This window comes from Melozone crissalis, unplaced genomic scaffold (assembly GCF_028551555.1).
Source record: "Melozone crissalis strain CALT ecotype California unplaced genomic scaffold, PUWL_Pcris_2 ptg000063l_1, whole genome shotgun sequence".
Classification (NCBI taxonomy): Eukaryota; Metazoa; Chordata; class Aves; order Passeriformes; family Passerellidae; genus Melozone; species Melozone crissalis.
In genome coordinates, this window is record NW_026535841.1 from 9,679,636 (window position 1) to 9,701,146 (window position 21,511).

At 42.5% G+C, this 21,511-nt stretch overlaps 1 protein-coding gene across 1 annotated transcript in view; it reads left to right on the plus strand.

Moving 5' to 3' along the window:
• GALNT9 (polypeptide N-acetylgalactosaminyltransferase 9) overlaps positions 1–21,511 on the plus strand; it is a 128,627-nt gene that overhangs the window by 30,440 nt on the left and 76,676 nt on the right. Inside the window, exons 3-4 of the mRNA XM_054288749.1 lie at positions 14,903–15,069; positions 16,779–16,953. Of these exons, the coding sequence (XP_054144724.1) occupies positions 14,903–15,069; positions 16,779–16,953 (342 nt within the window). The remainder of the gene's footprint in view (positions 1–14,902; positions 15,070–16,778; positions 16,954–21,511) is intronic.

A 21,511-nucleotide genomic window follows, 5' to 3' on the forward strand; every position in this document is an offset into this window, starting at 1 on the left:
AATTCTGAAAAATCCTTTTTTTTGGCCACTCTGAACATATGACGTAAATTGAAGCAGAGAGAAGGAAAAAACAGAGAGAGAAAATGGAGCAGACAGAATTACCTCTGGGCAACAGATTAAGATTGTTTATTGGAGGGAAATTCAGTAAGAGATGAAACTAACTGAAGTGTTTTAATTGCATCCCAAATCAATGTCCAGATGTGGATTTTGAGCAGGGTGAAGGAGAGCAGTGCAGACCCATGCTCTGGGAGTTTATGTAGCTTTGTTAAGTTACATGGGCTGGGCATTTTCCTCTGGCTGTGAATCCCCTACAAACAGCCCCTTTGCATGCACATAATCTGTGTGAACAAGTGGAGCTGCAGCCCCAGAGAGAGGCAGCGAATTTCAGCTGATTTTGGCCTTGCCCAGGAGCAGGAGGAGCTGGTGTGGACTGAGTAAATCCCTGTGCTCCTCCTCTGCAGTGAGCTGGGCTCTGACCAGTTCCTCCTCAGCATTTGGTGTTGTCGTTCTGACTCAGATCATTTGGGATATCAGCTGACAACCTCAATTCACTCGCAGTGCTGCCCCTGGGCCAGCTGTGCTTATTTGTGTATCCCTGTGTACGCCACAGGCTTGGCTCTGCCTTTTGGGAAATGCTTCTTGTTTGGCTGTAAGGGGCTCAGGCTGGAACTGTGCAAAGCCCTCAAAGGAGAGAGAAAAATTCACCTTTTTCTTTGGCTGGGCAAGAAAACTCTGAGAGAATCATAGTTACTGCTCTGTATCAGCACACTCCCTCTGTAGCTGAGTCCTGGAGTCATGACCTGACCCTGTCTATGAAGATATTTCAGGTCTTCTCCCAAATTCTTCTGGAGCTTTGCTCACCTGGCACAAATAATGATTGATTAGGTGGAATGTGGGCTCTCAAACCTTGCTCTCCCAAATCCCAGACCACCTTTAGGTCTTTGTATTTTTAGTTAATTGTGCAATGTTAAATTACTCCAGTGAAAAGGCTGAGGAACAGGTTAAAACAGTGACTGTGTTTCCCAATAATAATAAAAAAATTATTGAGAAATCTTCCCCCCCTTTTTGAGGCCAGCACCAGAGTTTTTTGCAGGACATGGCCCATGAGCAGAGCCTCCCTATCAGCAGGCTCCATGCTGTCTCCATAGCAGCAGTGCTGGACACATGGCAGTGTCTCACAGTTATTCCTGATATTCAATAGATGTTTTCTCTGGCTTTTCCCATTAGATTCATTATTGATTCCCTTTTGTTTAGTGCTAGGCTTTCCAATTAAGTAGTGACTTTAATTATACTGCAAAGTGTATAACATAGGTCTTGATTATTAACACTGACCTGTGGGATGAAAGGAGCACCAGAAAGGCTAAATTAAAAAGAACCATAAAAATGAACAACCTTTTCCAAAAAGCCACCTTATGTTCAGATGCAGTAATTTTCCAGTTCTACATTTTTGCAGTGCCTTTGTGTATACTAATTGTTGAAGACAAGTTCTGCATGACTGTCAGCACTAATAAATGTAGATTTAGTGAAGGCTGAATTTGATTAACTAGGGAGTATGAAAAATAACTGATTGCAATGTTGTGTTTAAATGCAGCGAGGCTGGAAGCCATTCCCTGCAATTTGCCTGCACCAGAATGTACTCTTGAATACATGAATAGTTTACCTAAGGTGGGTTGCATAACAGGGACTAGAAATTAGACATCTAATTTGGGGTGATGGACTTGGCTGCCTGTGTAGAGGATGGAGATGCCATGGCAGCATTGCTTATCATGTGCAGGGTGTAATGTCCTCTGCAAGTCCCTTCCTTGGGAACCATGGGCAGACAGATTAAACAGAATTGCAGGTGGATCCAGCCCAAACAGGATTGCAGGTGGATCCAGCCCAAGCAGGATTGCAGGTGAATCCAGCCCAAACAGGATTGCAGGTGGATCCAGCCCAAGCAGGATTGCAGGTGGATCCAGCCCAAACAGGATTGCAGGTGGATCCAGCCCAAACAGGATTGCAGGTGGATCCAACCCAAACAGGATTGCAGGTGAATCCAGCCCAAACAGGATTGCAGGTGGATCCAGCCCAAACAGGACTGCAGTGAATCCAGCCCAAGCAGGATTGCAGGTGAATCCAGCCCAAACAGGACGGCAGTGAATCCAGCCCAAACAGGACTGCAGGTGTATCCAACCCAAACAGGACTGCAGGTGGATCCAGCCCAAACAGGACTGCAGTGAATCCAGCCCAAACAGGATTGCAGGTGAATCCAGCCCAAAGTGTTACATGCTCCAAGGCATGCAGAACCAGGACCAGATTTCCGTACTAGCAACACTCACTGAAGAATAACATGCCAGCATGGGCAGCCTGGTCAGCTGGGAGGAAAGGAAGCAATGATCAAAAAGCTGCTTTGCATCCCTCAGTTTTTCTCATCAATCCTCACACTAAATGTGTCTCATGTGACCTGCACATTCCCCTTAAGCACCACTGGGTTTTTTGGTTTCTTTTCCTTTTAAAGTATGCTTTAGAGACTGTGGTATTTTTTTGAGCTGGAAACCTGAAAGCCCCAGTATTTCCATGGCAGAAAGAGTATTTCCTCCTAAAGAAGAGCAATGGTGGGGTGCTGTCCACAAATTCTGCGAGCTGCTCTCTCATAGGTAAATGTATATCTGTAGTGCAGAAGCACTGCTGAGATCCAGCCAGGGCTTGCAGCTGTGTGCTGGCATTTGAGAATTTCTTTCATTTCCCTCCCCTGAGCCTGTGGCTGGTTGTTGCCTGCTATCACTTCCAGGGAGAAAAGGATATTCCTGTAAATTTCTGAACTGTCATGTTATGTTACACTCCATGATATCACATTACAGGATAAAAAGAAGTAACAGAACAAGACAGGCAATGAATTCAGGGTGGTATTTCTTTTCCTTTTATGTTTCCTTGCATGTAGCTCTGTTACACTATACCTGAGATTCTTTGTAGGGCTTTGAAGGAGTTCTAACGGTTTGAAATAATATTTCCCATTTCTTTCTTAAAAGGTTTATGCAAATTTAGTTCTGCTGACAGTGTGAGGTGTTATCTCCAGATGTCTTCCTGATGTAGCTTTAAAAATTAGCAAGTTTTTATTCCTATTTTATTTGGATAGGTTTCATAGCATAGCAAAGTCAAGGTTTCAGGTCACATTACCTCAAGCTTTTTAGTTGTTGTTGTTTGTGTCTTTGTGGTAAAAACATGAGCAGGCCAAAATGTCAGACAATTTACTCTTCTGTCTGAAATAAAACTGAATTGTGAACTCCAGGTTGATGCAGTGTTTCATTTTAATAGTGTCAGTTCGTGCTTGTTTTGCCTGTGTCTCCTGTTTTGAGTGAATTTAGTGCTAATAAAAGTGAGAGACTCTTAAAAGTAGCCAGAGCCAGAAGTACCAGGCTGGCAAATGTTAGCTCCTGTCTTGGTTAGCTTGATCTAGATGCTTTCCAAAGTTTGGTTTCTTTGAAACAGCACCTGCCAGTTCAGCTGTTTGAAAGTTTTATGATATTGAAGTGTGAGGACTCTATTTTCTGTTTTTTGCTTTCTGAAATGTTCTTGTCTTCTGTGCATTGCTTCTAGACCTTCTGCTGTGGTCTCAGAATCAAACCACAGACAACCCAGGCCACCTGGCTGAATGCAGCACCAAAGGAGCTTGGTGTTGGTGCACCCACAATTTCAGGTGGTGTTGGTGTGTCAGGATTTATCAGTGAGCTCCATGCAGCTTTAGATTACTGGAGATATCGCTGTGTATTACTTCTGCACAAGCTCCCTGTTTCTCAGCTTCTAGAGAAGAAACCCTCTGGAATTGCATTTTACCTGGGTGAGAGATGCCTCCAGGTTGTCAAATAGGTCCTTAATTAGTTTATTTTCTTCTTTGCTCCAGGGGGTGAGTGTATTATTTATTCTATGCTACCAGACTTGTGTTAGTCTGCATTTATGCATTTTGTCTTCTGAAGGCCCCAGGACTGGGCTGGCCTCTGGGGTGGAATGAAACACACCTCTCAGGCAGACACAGTGCTTCAGACTTGAATAATGGTGGAATATTAATAGCAGCAATTATAATTAAAACAGTGCACTAAAATACCCTGGGGTGTTGTTGCTAAGTTAGTCTGTACCCCTAAAATTTCAGAGGAAAGGCATAAATTTTAGTTATTTCCATCCACAAAGTGAGCAGCTCTCATTCAGTGACTGGAGCGAGCTTTCATCCCTGCTGTGGATGTTTCATTAGGACACAGCTCTCCCAGAGGGTCATGGTGAAGTTTACATTAAACCCAAGATAAAAATGACATTGAAGCTTTGCTCCTGTATTGTCTACGCTGCCTGAAAACAAATGCTTGACCTCCAGCTACTCCATTGCCTTATTGCCTTGGAGTTATTAACCCGTGTACCAAGAGACAGGGAATTTGTGTTCTGTTTGCTCAGAGAGGAGCACTCCCTCCTTTGCCTGACAGAGCTGGAAATCCAGGGAAGCTCTGGGGGAAAGTTTCTCTGAGTGCAGGGCTGAGCAAACAGCCTGGAAGGATCTGGTTGAGTGTGTGTGTCTGCAGATGAGGGATGAGGAAGGGCAGGATTGCTGCGCACGCAGGTGGTGGTGCTCACTGCTGCCTTTCTCTGTGGTGGCAAATTAATTTAACTCTGCAGACACTGAGGATGTGAATTTAAAATGCCTGTGGACAAGATAGAAAAGATACCAGACAACATGAAGTGAAGCGGGGAGTAGTTTCTCAGCAGGTTTGTGCAGGAACAGTGAAGTGCTGCAATGGCCAAATCTCAGAGCCAGGAAAAGGCTCTGAGTGTCCTTGGCCTGCTCAAATTCACAGCTTTGCTTAAGTTTGTTGCCTGGTCTAGGATGTGTGCCTAATTTCTGTCAACCTGAGTGAAAAGCAAGCACATGTTGACCTGTTTTTTTTTCTTCAAATTAGGATAAGAGCTCATAAATATAAAAAATCTCCATGCATTGCACTGTTTTGCTGCTATTAAGTGTGTGCTCTAGGTATTAGCTGTGGGCTAGACAGTAAATGTGGCTGGATTTTTAAAAACTTTTTTCATTTCTAAATGTAACCAAAACTAAATAAAAACACAAGAGTTTTCTCAAGTTATACAAACTGAAGCAACATAATTAGTTAGAAGGGAACTGTTGTTAACATTTAACTTCTAAGTGCATGAAATTGTTGAATATTGTGATGTTCACCTCTAACTAGCCTTTAATTTAAACAAAAGCTATAAAAGTGCAATTAGGCTCCAGTCCAATGAAGCACTTAAATATGTTCCTAGCTTTAAGTGTATGAATAACCTCAGTGAAGTTAAGACAAGCTCAGGTGCTTTCCTTGAACAGGACATTTCGCAGAGTAGTTGTAATGCACAGAGAACAGCCCTGCGAGTATCACTGGGGAAGATGTGGGGAGAGTAAAGGATTTAGGATTTGGCTGCTCTTGCTTAATGATTTATCCGATGGGATCCTGACCTAGAGCTCATGGAGAGCTTTGCTCCATCATCTGATTGTCAGGCAGCTTCCTACCCACACACAGCACATGCACCTTCCTTTGTCCTCTCTGCCTGACTCAGACTTTTTATGAACACTCAGCTGCTGCCACCAGGCTCTCTCCTCAATCCCATATAAAGCATCTAAACATCCTGGATTTAATACTCCCATTTTTCAGTGCTAAATCAATGTTCTTTATGCATTTGTTCTTGGAACACTGCTCTATTTGAACCATAATTCCTCCCACATACCATAAACTTGGTTCTGTTTTTACTCTGATAGGAATTGATCATTTAAAGTAGGAGGAAGCCCGTGACTACTGTTCAAACATTTCAAGGCTATTGCTGGTTAGTCAAATGAGCTTGTGCACCACCTGAGAAAAGTGCTGTGATTACCAGGGGAGCATTATTACCTTGCTGGGCTACAACCAGCCTCACAGCAGTTGGGACAAGTCAGGATTAAAGAGCTTCTCACTACAGTTTTGGCAGGCAGTGGTGGAGTTTGTCCAGTTTATGGCTGACCTCCCATTTGGTGGTTTACTCCTCCAACTATCCTGTATTTGTACATAGGTAGAAAGAAACATTCTGCTGCATGACTGAATTTGACCAGAGATTAAAGCTGGTCTCCTGTGAAATACACTGGAGCCTATTAAAGAAGGGGTTGTTTGCCAAACGTGGTTGTATATCCTCCCCAGACCATAAAAAACATTGTTAGCTGAAGTGATAGCGGAAAAATATTGCATTCCTCTATTCTCCTCCTTACCAGTACACTGCAACGTGACAGCAAACCCTTAATGAAATTCATGAAGAGCTCTGCAGCAGTTACCTTGAAAACTTTTTTATTGCCCTACATTTCCAGGTAACGCTGATACTCAGCCTCTGTCCAGCACCAGCAGCACCAGCTGAGGCAGAGAGATAGTCAAAATTAAACAAAAGTATCTGGAATTTTTAATGTTAAACACTTGCAGTACATTTTTAATAGCCAAGGATAACTTCCTGTATTTACATATTATTATCTGAATAACAAATAGCTTCAAAGGTACAGCAAACTCTTCTGTGCAAATGGAAAAGGGTGAGTTTACTCTTATGCATTATTTATTGAAAATAATTCCTTTGATTTCACCAATTCCACTGCTTTTCCTTTCTGTCTGGCACGGGCTCAGTAGGAAACAGGAAAGGAGCTTCAGAGGATGTGGTGCCTGCAGATATGGACCCTGCTGCTGGATATCTGGGCTGTAACCACCTCACTCCCTGCAGACATGCTGGGATTAATTATCCCTTCGCCACAAAAAACCTTTTTTTGGGATCTTGATGCATCACCTTGAGTGGAAAATTACTCCTTTGATGGGAAAAGTGCTAACAGGCACTGCTGGAAGTGCAGCTGAATGGCTTCACACGGCTTGCAGGAGTGCAATGACCCTTGGTGGCAGCACAAGGAGTGGGGACACTGGGCAGCAGCCAATTTTGTGAATGCACCCTGGAAAACATCATCTGGCTTTCTGGATGGCTCTTTTTGAGCCTTCCCTGTTTGAAATACGAGATTTTAGTTTTGGCAAAGCTGAAATGAGAGTGTATATTCTCTCTTCCCCACAGACAACATAGTTCTCAAAATTAAGTTTTTTAAAAGTTGCACAAAAGGTGGTGTTTTCCTGAATGTATTTTGCTGATAAGATCTTCAAATCAAATGGACACAATGCCTTTAGTTTGGCCTTTATTTAATATAGTTTCATCAGTTTCACCAATTTTTATGTTTCACTTAACTTCAGAGAGCTCTCCAATCTCAAAGCAGAATTTTCTAAGACTGCCTTTATGGCTTTTTTAAAAAGACAATTCTTTTCTAGTTTTTACTCTAAAAGGATGCAAGCTAAGAATCCAGTTGGAACAGAGGCAAAGATATTTTCAAAATCTTGTGAATCACTAAAGAAGCCATTTGTTTTAATCACCTAAAACGAGGCAGAATACATGTCACTTGGCATTTAGCTCAGCTCCTCCTTAAATTTAAGTGCAGCACCATTAAAAATAAAGTTGCACAGGGGATCTGTTTTCTTTGGGGATTTTTGGAAAGCATTTGAAAGCAGATTTCAGCCTCTCCATTAATTTCCAATGAGCCTAATGCTTTGTGATGCAGCATGCATACAGCCAGAGGCAGATCCAGACAGGCACACTGGGGGATAGAGTGGAAATTTTTTACAGATGGTATTTCAAAACATATTAGTGACTCAAGTTAAGTTACAAAAAAAAAAAGGCAAAGAATTCTTACTACAGAAAGATGTGAGCACGGGATTTGAGTCATTTTTCATGTTAATAAAGAGGCTTGTTTTAAAAGTGATTGAAACTAGTTTTAGCATTTTTATATGTATAAATCAATAAGGATATTAGACATAATGGCATGTTTCTGGTATTGTTTGCCTGAGGAAAACCAGAAATAGCTCAGTGAAATAGAAGGCCTCTTATTTTATGTGTGCAGCAGCTACTTTTGAAGAGTCTAGTAATCTTAAATATAAGGGTTAATATTCTCTACAAGTAGACTCATCTTGCTGCATATGTTAACTATGCATATATAGTGTGCTATCAGTCACTGATTGACAGTTCTCAGGGCTTTCTACTATAAATATAAAAATAATTTGCTTGGAGAAAGGAGGAATTAAACCAAATAGAGCAAACGTGTTATAAAACAAAAGGCACAAACATGTGTTGGGTTTTTATGAGCAGAGCAATTAGTCACAGTTGTACTGGCCTGGAAATTAAAAGAAAGGCAAAAGAACAAAAAGCCAAATCTGTCATTCTCAGGGAACCCTTGTCCAATGTGTGTTACTGAAAATTGATGGAGAGCTTTAACCTACCTGTGTCCAGCTTGAAAGGGCTCTCTCCTTCATAGAAAAAATATAGGACAGAAATTCCTGCAAATTTGGTCTTTCCTGTAGGAAATAGAAGAGTGAAGAGTCCTAAGGTACAAAAGACAGTTATTTTAGGAAGGCTGCTGCTGTTCCTCAGTCTAGAAATCCTACAGTCATCCAATCCAATTGTCCAGCCTGGGAATGTGGGAAATTCCCATGACCAGATGTGTTCTGGAAAACTCAGTGCACATTGCAGTCATTTGTTTGTGGTTGACATGAAAGGACATTTTTCCTTGATACAGGAGATGCTGGAGGTTAGCTCAGGTGAGGACTTGGCCTGGTTTCTTTCTGATGAGTGTAGGGGATTTCTCTCCTAGACTTTTGGATGCAAAATAAGAAAAAAAAAATATGTCAAGGAGCATGTGAAAAAAAGCTGGTGGGAATTCCCACAGTATGGAGTAGATTTAAGATCTCACTTTATGAGAAAATGTGTATGAGAAACTCTAAATGAGAAAAGATGGAGAAAAGGTTCTTTTAGTGGCTTTCCTCAGACTTACAGCACCAACAAGAATTGCACTGTATCCTGTACCTGCAATTCTCCAAACAAATTCAGGAAGAAGGTGTTGATTTTTCTGCTGCAGGATATTTCAAAATGGAGGCTGTTCCATAAGGACCACAGACTGTGAAGGTATCTTCTGGTATCATCATAATTTCAAGGCTTTTTCTGAAAACGGCTCTTTTCTCTTCTTACCTTACTTGTAAACACAATGTGCTGTTTGTCTCAAGGTACATAGAGCATCAGTGTTCTATACCACTGCTCTCTTGTTCATAGTTGTATTTATATTATGTGTTCTTAGGAAATGAATATATATAATTAATATATAGGACATGTATTTATATTATGTATTCTTAGGAATAGCTGCAAAATGGGGAGAAAGTAAGAACAAGCCTTGAACTCAAACATTTTCCATTTGGGTTTTTGGATAGGGCAGGAAAATCCACCCTGAACAGAAAGAGAAAGCTGTGCCATAATACAGTTAACGTCCTCTGCTGAGAAGGAGAATTAATTAGGAAGGAGTTGGAGCCTCTGGCTGACAGATTCATGATCCATGAAGCTAATCAGTTTTGTGGGCTGTCACTGCTGCTGCTGCAGACTGGTCAGCAGCTGGATCCATGCTGGGGAACCAGACATTTGCAGCTTGTCACGTCCCCTCTGCCGTGCCAGTGTGGAAGAGAAAGGCGATGTTAGTTTATTTCTGCAGCTCAAAAGTTACTATTGCATCCAGCACTAGCTGTAAAGCCTCAGTGGGTTTCTGGAGAAAGAGATCAGGCACTGAGCTAGGCACTAAATTCAGTGATTTAGCTGTGGTAAATTGTCTGTGCCTATAGGAGTCACAGTAGCATTTAGGTGCTAAAAGGTAACCATGTAGGTAAGATTAGTCTGAGCCCTTGGTTTAACAGGGCTCAAAATACATATTGACCTAGTGATTAAAAGCAGTATTTGTTAGCATTAAAGAGAAAGAGTTCAATAATCTTTTAAAATATTTATCTTTGTCCTTTCATTGATCGTGCACCAAATAAGGAGCTGTTCCAACTTGTTCTCCTGCTGTGGCTATAAAACATGAACACAGATCATTCTGAAGCTTTCAAGGCACAGATCATGTAGGGGTAGGGTTTTTTTGCCAGAACTGCAGATGTTTCTTCAAGCCCAGCAATTTCATCAGGTTTGTGAAGGAGAGGAACCTTCAGTCAACTCCGTCCCAGTAGTTCATTGGAAAAACGTATCTTGTATTAAACACTTTAAAGATTCATGAAGCAGCTTTAATTTTGTTTGCATTTCTTCCTGAAGGGCAAAGCTGACAGAAATCTCTAAAAGCATTGCTTAATCCATTTCCAAACTCAGTATATTAAGGTCTGCGGAGCAAAACTCATTTTTGGAGTTTAGCAAGTTTAGAGACAGGAAGAAAGGGCAGGGGAAATAGAGCAGGGAAGATGTTTCTCCTTTTTTTTGGTAATGCATTGAACTGCCTGCATGGCTGCAGTGACAGTCCTTCACAAAAAATAGTGCAACCCAAATGGACTGTAAGAGCATCCTGATAAATAGAGGACTTCACGTGTTTCTCTTGGATCAGATACCATTAGAGTAAATACATCTATCAGGGAATGAAGCTTCAGCCAGAAGAAAATTTCCTTCCCTTTGATGCCTCCAAGCTTACAAGGTTGCCATGAGCAGGTTCATGTGCAGTTGAGCACCTTTTGTTTTTCTCATGTCCCAGTTTCTGATCTGTGACCTTTTTATGTTAGTACATGATTTTTTCCCCCAAGTTTCTGATCTGCCAACCAAAGAGCTTTTCCCATTTTCTTCTGAAGCCTGCAAGACAGTTCTCACAGTTGGGCTCAGGACGCTGGCTGGGAAATGTTCATTTAAGGAGCCAGTTCAATGTGAGGGAATGAATGAGTGAAAATCATCTCTAGAATAGAGAAAAATGATCTGAAAGGAAATACCTCTGGGTTGCCAGCCAAGCTCTGCAGTAGCAAATACAGAATGAGAGCACTCAAAGCCCTTTCCCAAGACAGCAGCAGGATGCCCCAGGTTTGATGCTTGGCATGCTGTATGAGAGGAGCCTGCAGGGCTGTTTCACACATCAGGTTTAATCCATCCTCAGCTGGCCCATGGAAGTGATTAGCCATGGCACTGTCAGCCTTTGCTGGAACCCCCAGTCCTGCAGGCATCCAGCATTGTGTCCCTGCCCAGGTACCTGTGTGCCCTGGAGCCCTGGGCTCCTCTGCTGGTTGGACTCTGTGGGACCTGCTGGCAGTCCTGAATGCTGATTTAAAATCAGGAATATTGGATGTGAGCTATGCCCAGCTCACACCATCTTTAGCTACCACACAGGTCAAATGTGCACTCAGTTCTTCCCCAACTCAGGAGTGTTGGTGTTAACAAGGCCAGGTTTCAGCTGTCCATTGCTGAAATTGTTCTTCTTCACACAGTTCAGTGTGGTCAGACCTGGTGCAGAGAAGGGGAGACTGGTGGGATCCAGCTCCTGGCAGAGCACTGGGAGCTTCTAAAACTCAGGCACTGCACAGCATCAGGCCTGAAAAAGGGATGATTTCCAAATTTCTTACCATGGTTCTGTTGGCAGTAAGGCTGAAGGATTATAAAGCTGTGCCTTGCTAGTGCATTTTGTACAGTTTGATTTCTTCCCATTCTGGTAATTTTCTTCTCAAAAGAAATAGTAAAAGTGCCTATTCTTGTGCTAAGCTGCCCCATCATTAGCTCATAGGTTTCTTGCCTGATGATTTCCTCTGTGTCCAGGCTGCTGCTCCAGCCCTTTTGTGCAAGGATTCCCTTTGGCTTGTTACAGCCTTCCCTTTCCTCTGTAATGAACTGTCCCCTGCTACCTCCTCCAGGGCCAGTCCAGGGCTGCTGCAAGGAGAATTCTGTCACTCTTTGTGTCCCTTTTTTACAGGCACCTCTGTCTGACCCAGTGCAGAGCCCTTGTGAGGCTCTGGCTGAGCAGAGGTGGCTGAGGTGACACCCAAAGCTGGGTGTGCCTTGGCAGGGTGAGGTTTGCTCATGTCTCTGTTTGGCCAGGAGTGTCAAACCCTGGTTAGAGTTTCTTGGAATGAAGGAAGTATTAACTGTAAATTGCTGTGGCTGGTGTCTAATTAGAGAACACTTTGGGAAGAGCTCAGGCAGCAATCCAGCAAAGCACTTAAAGCACCCACTGATTTTGAAGGAAAGACACCTTAACTGGGATTGCTCATGCTCTCAAGCATCATCAGGAGTGTTTGGTAGTGGACCAGTAATTTCTCCTGACTACCTCAGCACATCAATCTCCTTTTGTAAAGTGACCTAAGGAGTTGGGAGTTCAAGGTTGACTTGAAGCCTGCAGGAAATAAACCCTTAAATCACTGCTGTGCTTTGGAAAGTGCTCAGCTGGACAGCTGCTTTTGCTGTTCTTCATCCTCACTGCAATAAATAAATAAATTTATGGCAGCTTTTAAACTACTGCTAAATTCTGAGCTTTGCTTTTTCCCATCTAGGTGTTCCTGTTGCAGTGGCACTACCAAAGATATTCCAATATATTTTGTTTGGACTGCTCTTTCTAAATGCAGTCAAAATGCAGTTTTTCAACTATGTCCTGCTAATAGAAAAAAAAAGGGAAGAACTAAGAGACAAAAGGTTGCAGTGAGAAGTGATAGGCATGACTTCATCCAGGTGGAATAAGAAATTCAAACCAGCTTTTTCTCTAAAGCAGTCCCTGATGCCCTACAGTGTAAGTAATCACTGAGAACTAAGGCATGAAAAGTCTTGTGAACCAGCAAGGCCATGGAGCCCCACTTGGGACAATAATGCATTGATTTAATGTGATGAAGAACAAATAAATCAAAAATTATGAGGTTATGGTTTAGGTGTGCTGGTTTTAAAGCTAGAATCAGATTTTTCTTTTCCTTTTTTTTTTTCCTCTGAATTAAAGTGGGAGGATGGCAGAAAAGCACTGAAATTGGTCCCACTTGTAGTTACCCTATCAGTCTGACCAGGAACATGTAGCTGGGTACCCAGGTGTTTCAGTTCACTTGCCAATTAAAAAAATACTTTTTCCTCAGAAATGTTCAGCAAAATTCCTAATTCTCTGAGGTCCCTCTGAGGAGGGATGGCCTGGGGTGGGCTCCCTCCTCTGCCTCACCTGCACCAGCCGGGCACCCACTCCCTGGGGACTGCTCTGATTTCCTGAGCTGCAGTTTGGGATGTGTGGGACTCTACAGAAAATTGCTGTCAGGTAAAAGATGTCCCTCATCACAGGAAAACTTGCAAGGTCCATGGTTTTTAGCTGATGGCTCTTTCCTGTTCCTGCAGTATTCCTGATGCACTTCTTTGATAAGTCAGTGTGCTCAAGAGGAAAATTGCATTCAAAATGAAATTCAAAAAAGAAATTCAAAAAAAGGGACTGTGTCAGAACATTCATGCCTCCTGAAAACCTCTCTCCTTGTTCCAGGCTTATTTTTAGGCTGTGTAAGAATGCTGCTTAGCCAGAAGTTTTTCACAGTGGTCCTCTGTGTGGCACAGGCTGCCAGTGAGTAGCTATGGTAGCACTGGAATCAATGATGAGTGCTCAGGTCTCTGAGCAAATAGTGCTGGGATCAGGAATTATGAATAATTACACTTTACTAGAATTCATAACTGACTTGCAGAGGTTACCCAGCAGTCAAGCATTTGTCACCTGCCCTATCCCCATGACTGCTGATAGTGGGGAAAAAAGTGATTGTTATGCCAAAGTAATGAGCATAGAGGTCAGAAAGTTTGATAAGAGCAGGAGAAGTCATTTTCTGTGATATCATTAGCAGTATTTTAGAGAGCAAGTTCAGCAATTGCTATGGTAATTCTGAATGGCTTTTTGACTGTGAGAACAGGTAGGTAGCTTTTAAAGTTAGCCTCTTTGCTAATGGGAGAGAGTCCCACTGAAATAGGGCAGTGTGGTGTTACAGAGGGGCATGGGCTGAGCACTTGGGAAGCAGGAGCTCTGCTCTGTGCTGTGCAACTTCTCCAGGCCTCAGTTCTTCTTCTCAAAATGGTCTGTGGTAAAATATACGTATCAGTGAGCAGCACAAAAGCAAATTGTGAATAAGGATGTAGCAGCCTAACAAGGCAACATCTCAGAGGGAGCAGACCTATTTGCAGATAATTCAGCAAGTGCAGGCCTGTACAACAACCACCATGTGTTTGTTCTTGTTGCACAAACTGCGCAGTCAGAAAGGGTGGCAAGTGTTCTCTCTGTGGGCAAATGCTAAATTTGCTTGAGCAAATGCTGGTTTGAAAGTTCTGCTGCGGTTGTGAGTTAGCAGCAAAGCTGCTGGAGGTTCCCCATGGAGCACAGCCAGGGTGTGCCATTGCAGGCCTTCTCCAGGTTATTTTTGAGCAGAGCAATTGATAGTCCTTTGGTTTTCAAGAGATGCTTTTAACCTCACAGGGAAGGAGAGCTGCTACAAATCTGTGTGCAGATAGCATAAAGCACCTGCATTGCACACACCCTGTGTTTTACACTGGGCTGATGGAGAGGGTGCTGCTCCTAACCAGGCTGGTTCTTTTGAGCCTTTACCACATCTTTCCTTGGGGTTAGAATGATGCCTTGTGAAGGCTGGCCTAGAATAGAGGCTAGACAGAGCTAAAGAATAAAGCAGGGATTTATTAAAAGGCCTCAGTGGACCCACCATGGGCAGCACAAGAGCCCAGCCAGGGCTACGCCCAAGATGAACCAAAATGGTCACAAAATGGATGGCTGGTCCTCTTTGAAAAGTTCTGGTTCTTTTGCATCTTGGGAGTTAATTGTCCAATTCCAGCTTTAGCTTATGAAGTCCCATCCTTGTTTTTCTCTTTTCAGCCCACATTGTTTGTGCTCTTGGGCCTGAGATTTGGATCATTTGTCCTTGGTCCCCAGCTAAAGCTAAAACCTAAAGAATCGAGAAAAGACAAAGTCTGCAAATCCCTACACGGATGGAGAGCAAGGAGAGGAGGATGCTCTTCAGTCTGTTTTGGCTCGCAGTGGCTGCCTGGGTTTTCATTGTGCCTTTCCCCTCTCCAGGTGCAAGCAGATGAGCTACCCGGAGGACCTGCCCCAGATCTCAGTGGTGTTCATCTTTGTGAACGAGGCTCTCTCGGTCATCCTGCGCTCCGTGCACAGCGTGGTGAACCACACCCCGTCCCACCTGCTCAAGGAGATCATCCTGGTGGATGACAACAGTGACAATGGTGAGCTTTTGTCACTTTGCCTCTAAGCACGGCACCCCGTGTGGTTTCTAGGTGTGAAATGTAAATGTGTTTGTTGATGGGAGGGTTGATCAAGCCATTTGCGCAAAGCTGTGAGTAAATATTGACTATTTGTATAACAAATAAACATTATGTGGATAAAGCCTGTTGATTTCATTGAAATCCTAACAGAATGAATGGCATTTGTGTAAGCAATCATAATAAGCACTTTTCTCCAAATTTTTGGATCTAGAGGAATATCATTATCGATAGAATAAAAGTTCACATTCTGCTGCCAAGGGAAAGTGAGGATACAGATTCTCCTTAAAGATAGCTGCTACTCTTTTATATGGCAGCACATTGTTGTTTCATGATTTAATCCAAAATCCAAATATTGATGAGCATATAGGGTGCTATTATCAGCATATTTCACAATAGTCATATTTGAAGATTCTCAGGATACGAGGGACAAGAGCTGTCGTGTTTAAATCTGTACATTACATTTCTAGAACTGATTCATCTTCTAAAATCATATTTATTTCCAATAAGTCTAAAATTCAGCATTTCTTCCTCAAATCTTTCAGTTTTAAGTTGCTCTTACTCTTCAAGATCCTTGAAGAGAGAACTGAGAGAAGAGACAACTCAAGTGAAAATAAGTTCCAAAACCTATAGATTTAAGAACATGTTTATGCAATTCAGATTTCAGTTATGGCAGTGTAACCTGTGGAGTAATTATATGAGACTGCAAAGTGTTTGAGTCAAGGCAATCCTGAGGAGAATTGAACTCATCATTTCTCAGTGAACTCTTATATGGCTTTTCTCTGCCACTCTTCTAAATAACTGGAGATTTATCAAGTTTTTGATTCTAATGATAATGATTCTACTATCTAATATAGATCAGAAAAATGAAGCTGCTAATGTCCTGGAAGCTTCTACTAGTTTTTCTGATAAAGATATTTAGGCAAACACCACTATATGAATAAGTTGCAGAGTAAATGAATTACCAAACTACATGGATTAAAAAAAAAATAAATAGAGAGACCATTTTGGTAATTTGCCTGTTTATAAGCCTCTTGAAATGAAGCTGAAAAGGGTGAATGAGTTCTGCTCCATCTGTGATTGAATGCCTGAAAATGAACAAAAGAGAAGTCTATTTGAGATATTCAATATCCATTTAGTTAAAAAGGAAAGAAGCCTAGTATTGAAGAATCTTAATTATATTTAAGGGGAAACATTGAAAATTAAGGGAAATTAATTGTGATCTGAATTACTTCTTGACCCAAAATCCATTGAGGTTATTTTTTTCACTCCTACTGAAGAGCATAAATCAGAAAAAAGAAATCACCAGACTGGCATGTTACACTTGCTTATGGTCAGAATTGCTCCTCCAGAGGCCAGTTGTAACTAATACAAATCATCAGAGAATCAGAATAGTAATTTTTTTTAAATAGTAATTTTTTAAAAACTACCTCTTCGACAGTATACTCAAATCCATATTAAAGCTGGGCAAGTCTCTGGTGTGTGGGCAATTTCTGTGGGCTGAAACCCCTGGAGCTGCTCCATGCCTCAGTGCTGGGTTTGTATCTCTGGGACTCACCAAGGGTTTGGGAATATTTAAGGACTCCTCTCCCTTTCTGTTGCAGAACAAAACACAACATTGCAGGGCCTTTCTCACTCTAAATGCTTGTGTGGGTTTTGATTTTGCCCTGCAGTTGAGCTGAAGTTTAACCTGGACCAGTACGTGCACAAGAGGTACCCGGGGCTGGTGAAGATCGTGCGCAACAACAAACGCGAGGGGCTGATCCGAGCCAGGATCCAGGGCTGGAAAGCTGCAACATCCCCCGTGGTGGGGTTCTTCGATGCCCACGTGGAGTTCAACACTGGCTGGTGAGTGCTGGCTGTGCCCAGAGGGACGGTGGCACGGGGACAGGGCTGAGGGAGGATGAGGAGGCTGTGGTGGTGTTTGCAGGGGTCCCGGGATGAGGGAAGAGATGGGAATCTTGAGTCCATGTTTCAGAAGGCTGATTTATTATTTTATGATATATATTATATTAAAAGAAAATGATATACTAAAACTATACTAAAGAATAGAAGAAAGGATTTCATCAGAAGGCTAGCAAGAAAAGGAAAAGAATGATAATAAAATCTTGTCACTGACCAGAGTCCGAGACAGCTGGACTGTGATTGGCCATCAATTAAAAACAACCACATGAGACCAATCACAGATGCACCTGTTGCCTCCCACAGCAGCAGATATTATTTACATTTAATTTCTGAGTCCTCTCAGCTTCTCAGAAGAAAAGATCCTGGCAAAAGTATTTTTCAGGAAATATGTCCATGACAGGAGGCTGCAGGGATCACCTCAGCAAGCACTCCTGGATTGTGCTCCTCATTATTGCAGCATTGCTGACAGGCTCCTGCAATGGCTGCAAGACCATAAAAAAGTTGCTGTGCCTGGTCTAGCACGGCTCTGTGGAGAGAGGAGTAATTGGAACCACGATGGGTGTGAAATCCCAAAGCAGTCAGATGGGGAGACACCATTAAGGAGGCTCTGGGCTGGAGGATTTCAAGTGCTTCTTTTACCTCCTCATCATTTTCTATCATTTCTTCCTAGAAACTTGAATACCAATCTGATTTCCTCATAAATTTCCTTGCATTTACATTTGAGGGAAACGTTAAATTATTGCCTGCAATTTTAATAGGGCTTGAAATTAGCATGACTTTCCCCATCCCCTTTTGGTTTAATGGGCCAGAACTGCATTTGGAATAAATCTTTGTAGCACCACTTGGTGGCCAATATTTGGCATTACTGGAAGTTGGGACTGCAGGAGCTGATCTGTACCATCAGCTGCAAAAGGACTTCTGGGACCTTTGGCATGTAAAATGTGCATTTTCCAAAGATAGGCTGGTATTTGATAATGATGATGCAGAGTTATGGTGGAAATGATTATGCTCTGCAATTCTGGGAGATATCCTCAAATTAAAACTAAAAATAGCTGTACTTACAACTAGAGAGAAACTTAATTGCAAAGGAGTAGTGTTTATTTTTATATGTTCATGAATATCTTTATAAAATGGGAGATGCAATAAAATAAGTCTTGTAGTGCACCTGTTTTATGATCATCCCATTTTTTTTCCTTAGGACTATGTTAGGCTATAATAGCAGTTGTAGTAATTTTCTGGAAGCTTAAGAGCTGGTTTAATTTATTTATTTGCTTTTAAAGCAAGTAGATCTTTCAAATTTTTTTTCAAACATTCATCTAGGGTAACACCAACTATGGGCCAGGATCAGGAAATGGGGAGAGCATGCTCTGGGTGCTGTCCCCAGTGCTTGTCCTTCCCAAACTGCAGTTTTCTGGGGCTTGAGGAGAATTTTGTTATCATTTTATTAACACATTGAGATCTGACTGATGAACTGTACCCAGGAAGGATCAGCAATGGTGTCAATAAGCAGGAAAGGGCTTTGTGGTTGCTTTGGGGTTTGTTAGGGTTTGGTTTTTTACTGTCAGAAAAGGTTGAGATCAGCACAGCAAGAACCTGGAGTGCTCAGTAAATGAGTGTGTACATCCAAGATAAAAGGTTTGTGTTTTCTGCCCTGGTGCACCCTCTTCCAGCCAGGCTCTGTCTCTGCTGTGGGACACTTAGTGATCAGTGGGGACAGAAACCTGCTCCAGGAGCCTCCTGTGTCCCTCCATTTCAACCTGTGAGCTCTCAGAGTCTTCCCTGGTGTTTCTCCTCTTGTTCCACTCAGCCTTTGTGGCTGCTCAGAGCCATCTCAAACCCTGCCCCACCCACTTCTCCCAGTTTTAGTTCACCTGTGCACATGGGGTTGCCTGTCATCTCCATTTTCATCTCATCTCCTTTGACTGGGAGGAACTGAGGTCCTTCCATCTGGGCTGCTCTATTTTTTCCCACCAGGTTAGCACTGCCCTACAAACTCAGCAATCAGGTGGGAGTCTCTTGTTCAAGCTCTGCTGTTCTATTCTCCCACTAAGTTGCACCTTGCATGAATATTTCCCCCCATTTTCAGTGCTTATTTATGTATTCAGAGGCCACATGGATTGCTCCCACTAAAAGCTGCCCATGGATTATTTGTGAGGCAATTAAAAAGGAGCCAATTCCTTTACCACAGAAAAGAGCATTTAGCTTTCTGTTTGGTTTGTGTTCCATCTAAAAGTCAAGTGCCTGCAGTGCAATTTAGTTTCCCAATCTATGGCTGCTTTACCTGCCTAATCAGTTGGCAGATTAATTCATAAAGAATCAAAGAAGGACTTCATCACTTTCTCATGAAATATGCAGGACTGACAACAAAAAAAATACTTCTTTAAACAACAGTGGCCCATTTACAGGTGGCTTTTTGCCTGATATCATACTATAGCATTTTATGGGCTCTCACAGCATTGCTCTCCAGGGACACTTCTTCTAAACTAAATTACAATCTGGTAGGATATAAAAAAATACTCTGCAACCTGGCAGGTCAAATTAGCTATTGAATTATTTATTTTGCTGTGCTTAATTGCTGCTTTTTGGCTTCTCAGGTGTAGAAATATGTTATCTCAGAGCAGTGATTTTCAACTGACCTGTTTCCCTTAAGGCTTTTGATAGTGTGAGCCAATACAGCTGCTGTGAGAGTGGAAGTGGAGAGGACTGCCTGAAAGGGAGGCCATTGCTATTAATCCTCAAATGGAATTTTAAATTAGAATTACAGGGTAATGTATGTGTACATTTCACTTCTAAAATTCTACCTGTCCGGTTGAAGCAGAACCTGGTCTGGTTTTGGTGGTTACTTGATGTCAGTGAGAGCCAGCAACCCAGCAGAACCAAGAGGGGGGAAAAACTGCTGTGCTTTCTTCTCTGAGGTGTAGTTAAGCTTGTTTAGTTCAGTTTTCAGAAGATTGGAGCATTCCTGCTCTGACCTTTGGGTTAGGTGCACCCAGCATGCTGAAGGCACCCCTGAGAGCAGACAGCACATCCTGGGTGCTGATTGTGTTGCAGAACATGCAGAGCATTGTAAAAACCCCTGTCTTTGAAAAATGGAAAAGAATAGCATGACAAGGAGAAGAGACCTTCCCTACATTATTTCTGGGAGCAGGAAGGAGATTACAGAGATAGGGTGTTAATTCTCTGGGTGAGAAAAAGGAGACATTGAGTGAAGGAGAGCAGAAATCAGTAGGTGGAAGGCAGAAGCCACAATATATTAGCAGCCATAAAGAGGGTGCTAGGAGCCATAAAAGAAGACATAATGATAGAGTATTATAGTTGCATTCTATCTTAGGAATTGCTTTAGCTCCTATCACAGAGGTGTTATCAGAGCACTGAATGGAGTTATGCAGTCCTGTAGTAATTAAAATTTTGCCAGACGAAGGGTGAGTTTCAATAAGGAAGCAGTGAAGTAAGAGGATTTAATCAAAAGATTTCAACATAGCAGCCAGACAGAGCCTGACATGAGAAAGAGAACATGAAATATAAGTTGAGTATCCATCAGATTGTGTCACACACATCCCGTCTTTATCCCTGAAGTTGACAGTGTTTTAAAAATATACAAAAATGGTGTTTTAATAAACTAAGAAGAGCTAAAGATCAAGATCCCGGGCCTGTGGATGGTACTTTGCAGATGCTATTTTATACTGTAAGGTGTAATGCAGTTTGTTGTGGTGGCCATAAGCAATGGATTCTCAAAAAGGTGTGAGAAGGAGAAAGGAAATTGATTCCCTCCTAATCCTCTGCTGACTTTGGTTTTCCCAAGTGCTCTGTAGCAGAGACATGCTTGTGCTTTTTGGGGGAAAGCCACAGGGTCTTTGTCTCCCTGAGAGCTCCCTGGTGACATTTTCATGCAGTGTACCAGAATCCAATCTCTACCTGCAGTTAAACTCCCTGTCCCCCCTTTTCAAGCTCAGGTGGGTCTCTGGGGACATGACCAGGTCCAGGTGGCTCTTTCCTTCTAAATGAGAGATGTGGTGAAGCTGAGATTACCTTTGCAGTCCTTCTCCTGTGCAGTCTCTCCACTCTGGAGTGTTCAGGTACATCACTCATGCTCAGGACATGTTTCACTGAGCATCCCAGGGCTCAGGCTGACCTGGGGAACCCAAATGAAAAGGGAAGGACATGTGTTTGTTAAGGGAGTTCTTCCTCATCCAAAGCCTTAGGATCACTCTGGTAACTTAATGGAATACAAGTTTTAGATAGCAAAACCAATATAATCTGAGTGGAGCATGCAAGAGAAGCCACGTGGGCCTTTGGGATCCATGGGAGGGTGCCAGCCTACACACAGAGGATGTACCAGAAAAGCAGCTTTGACTTTTCATCTACCTCAACAACCTAGAATGTTCACTGAAGCATCCTCATCCTTTTCAGTGGTGCAGAAAAGAGCCATTGAGGTTTGGCAGCCAAAAGCTGATCTTTAACTCTCCAGCAGGCATTGGTGCTGAGTTCCCTCTGCTCCAGC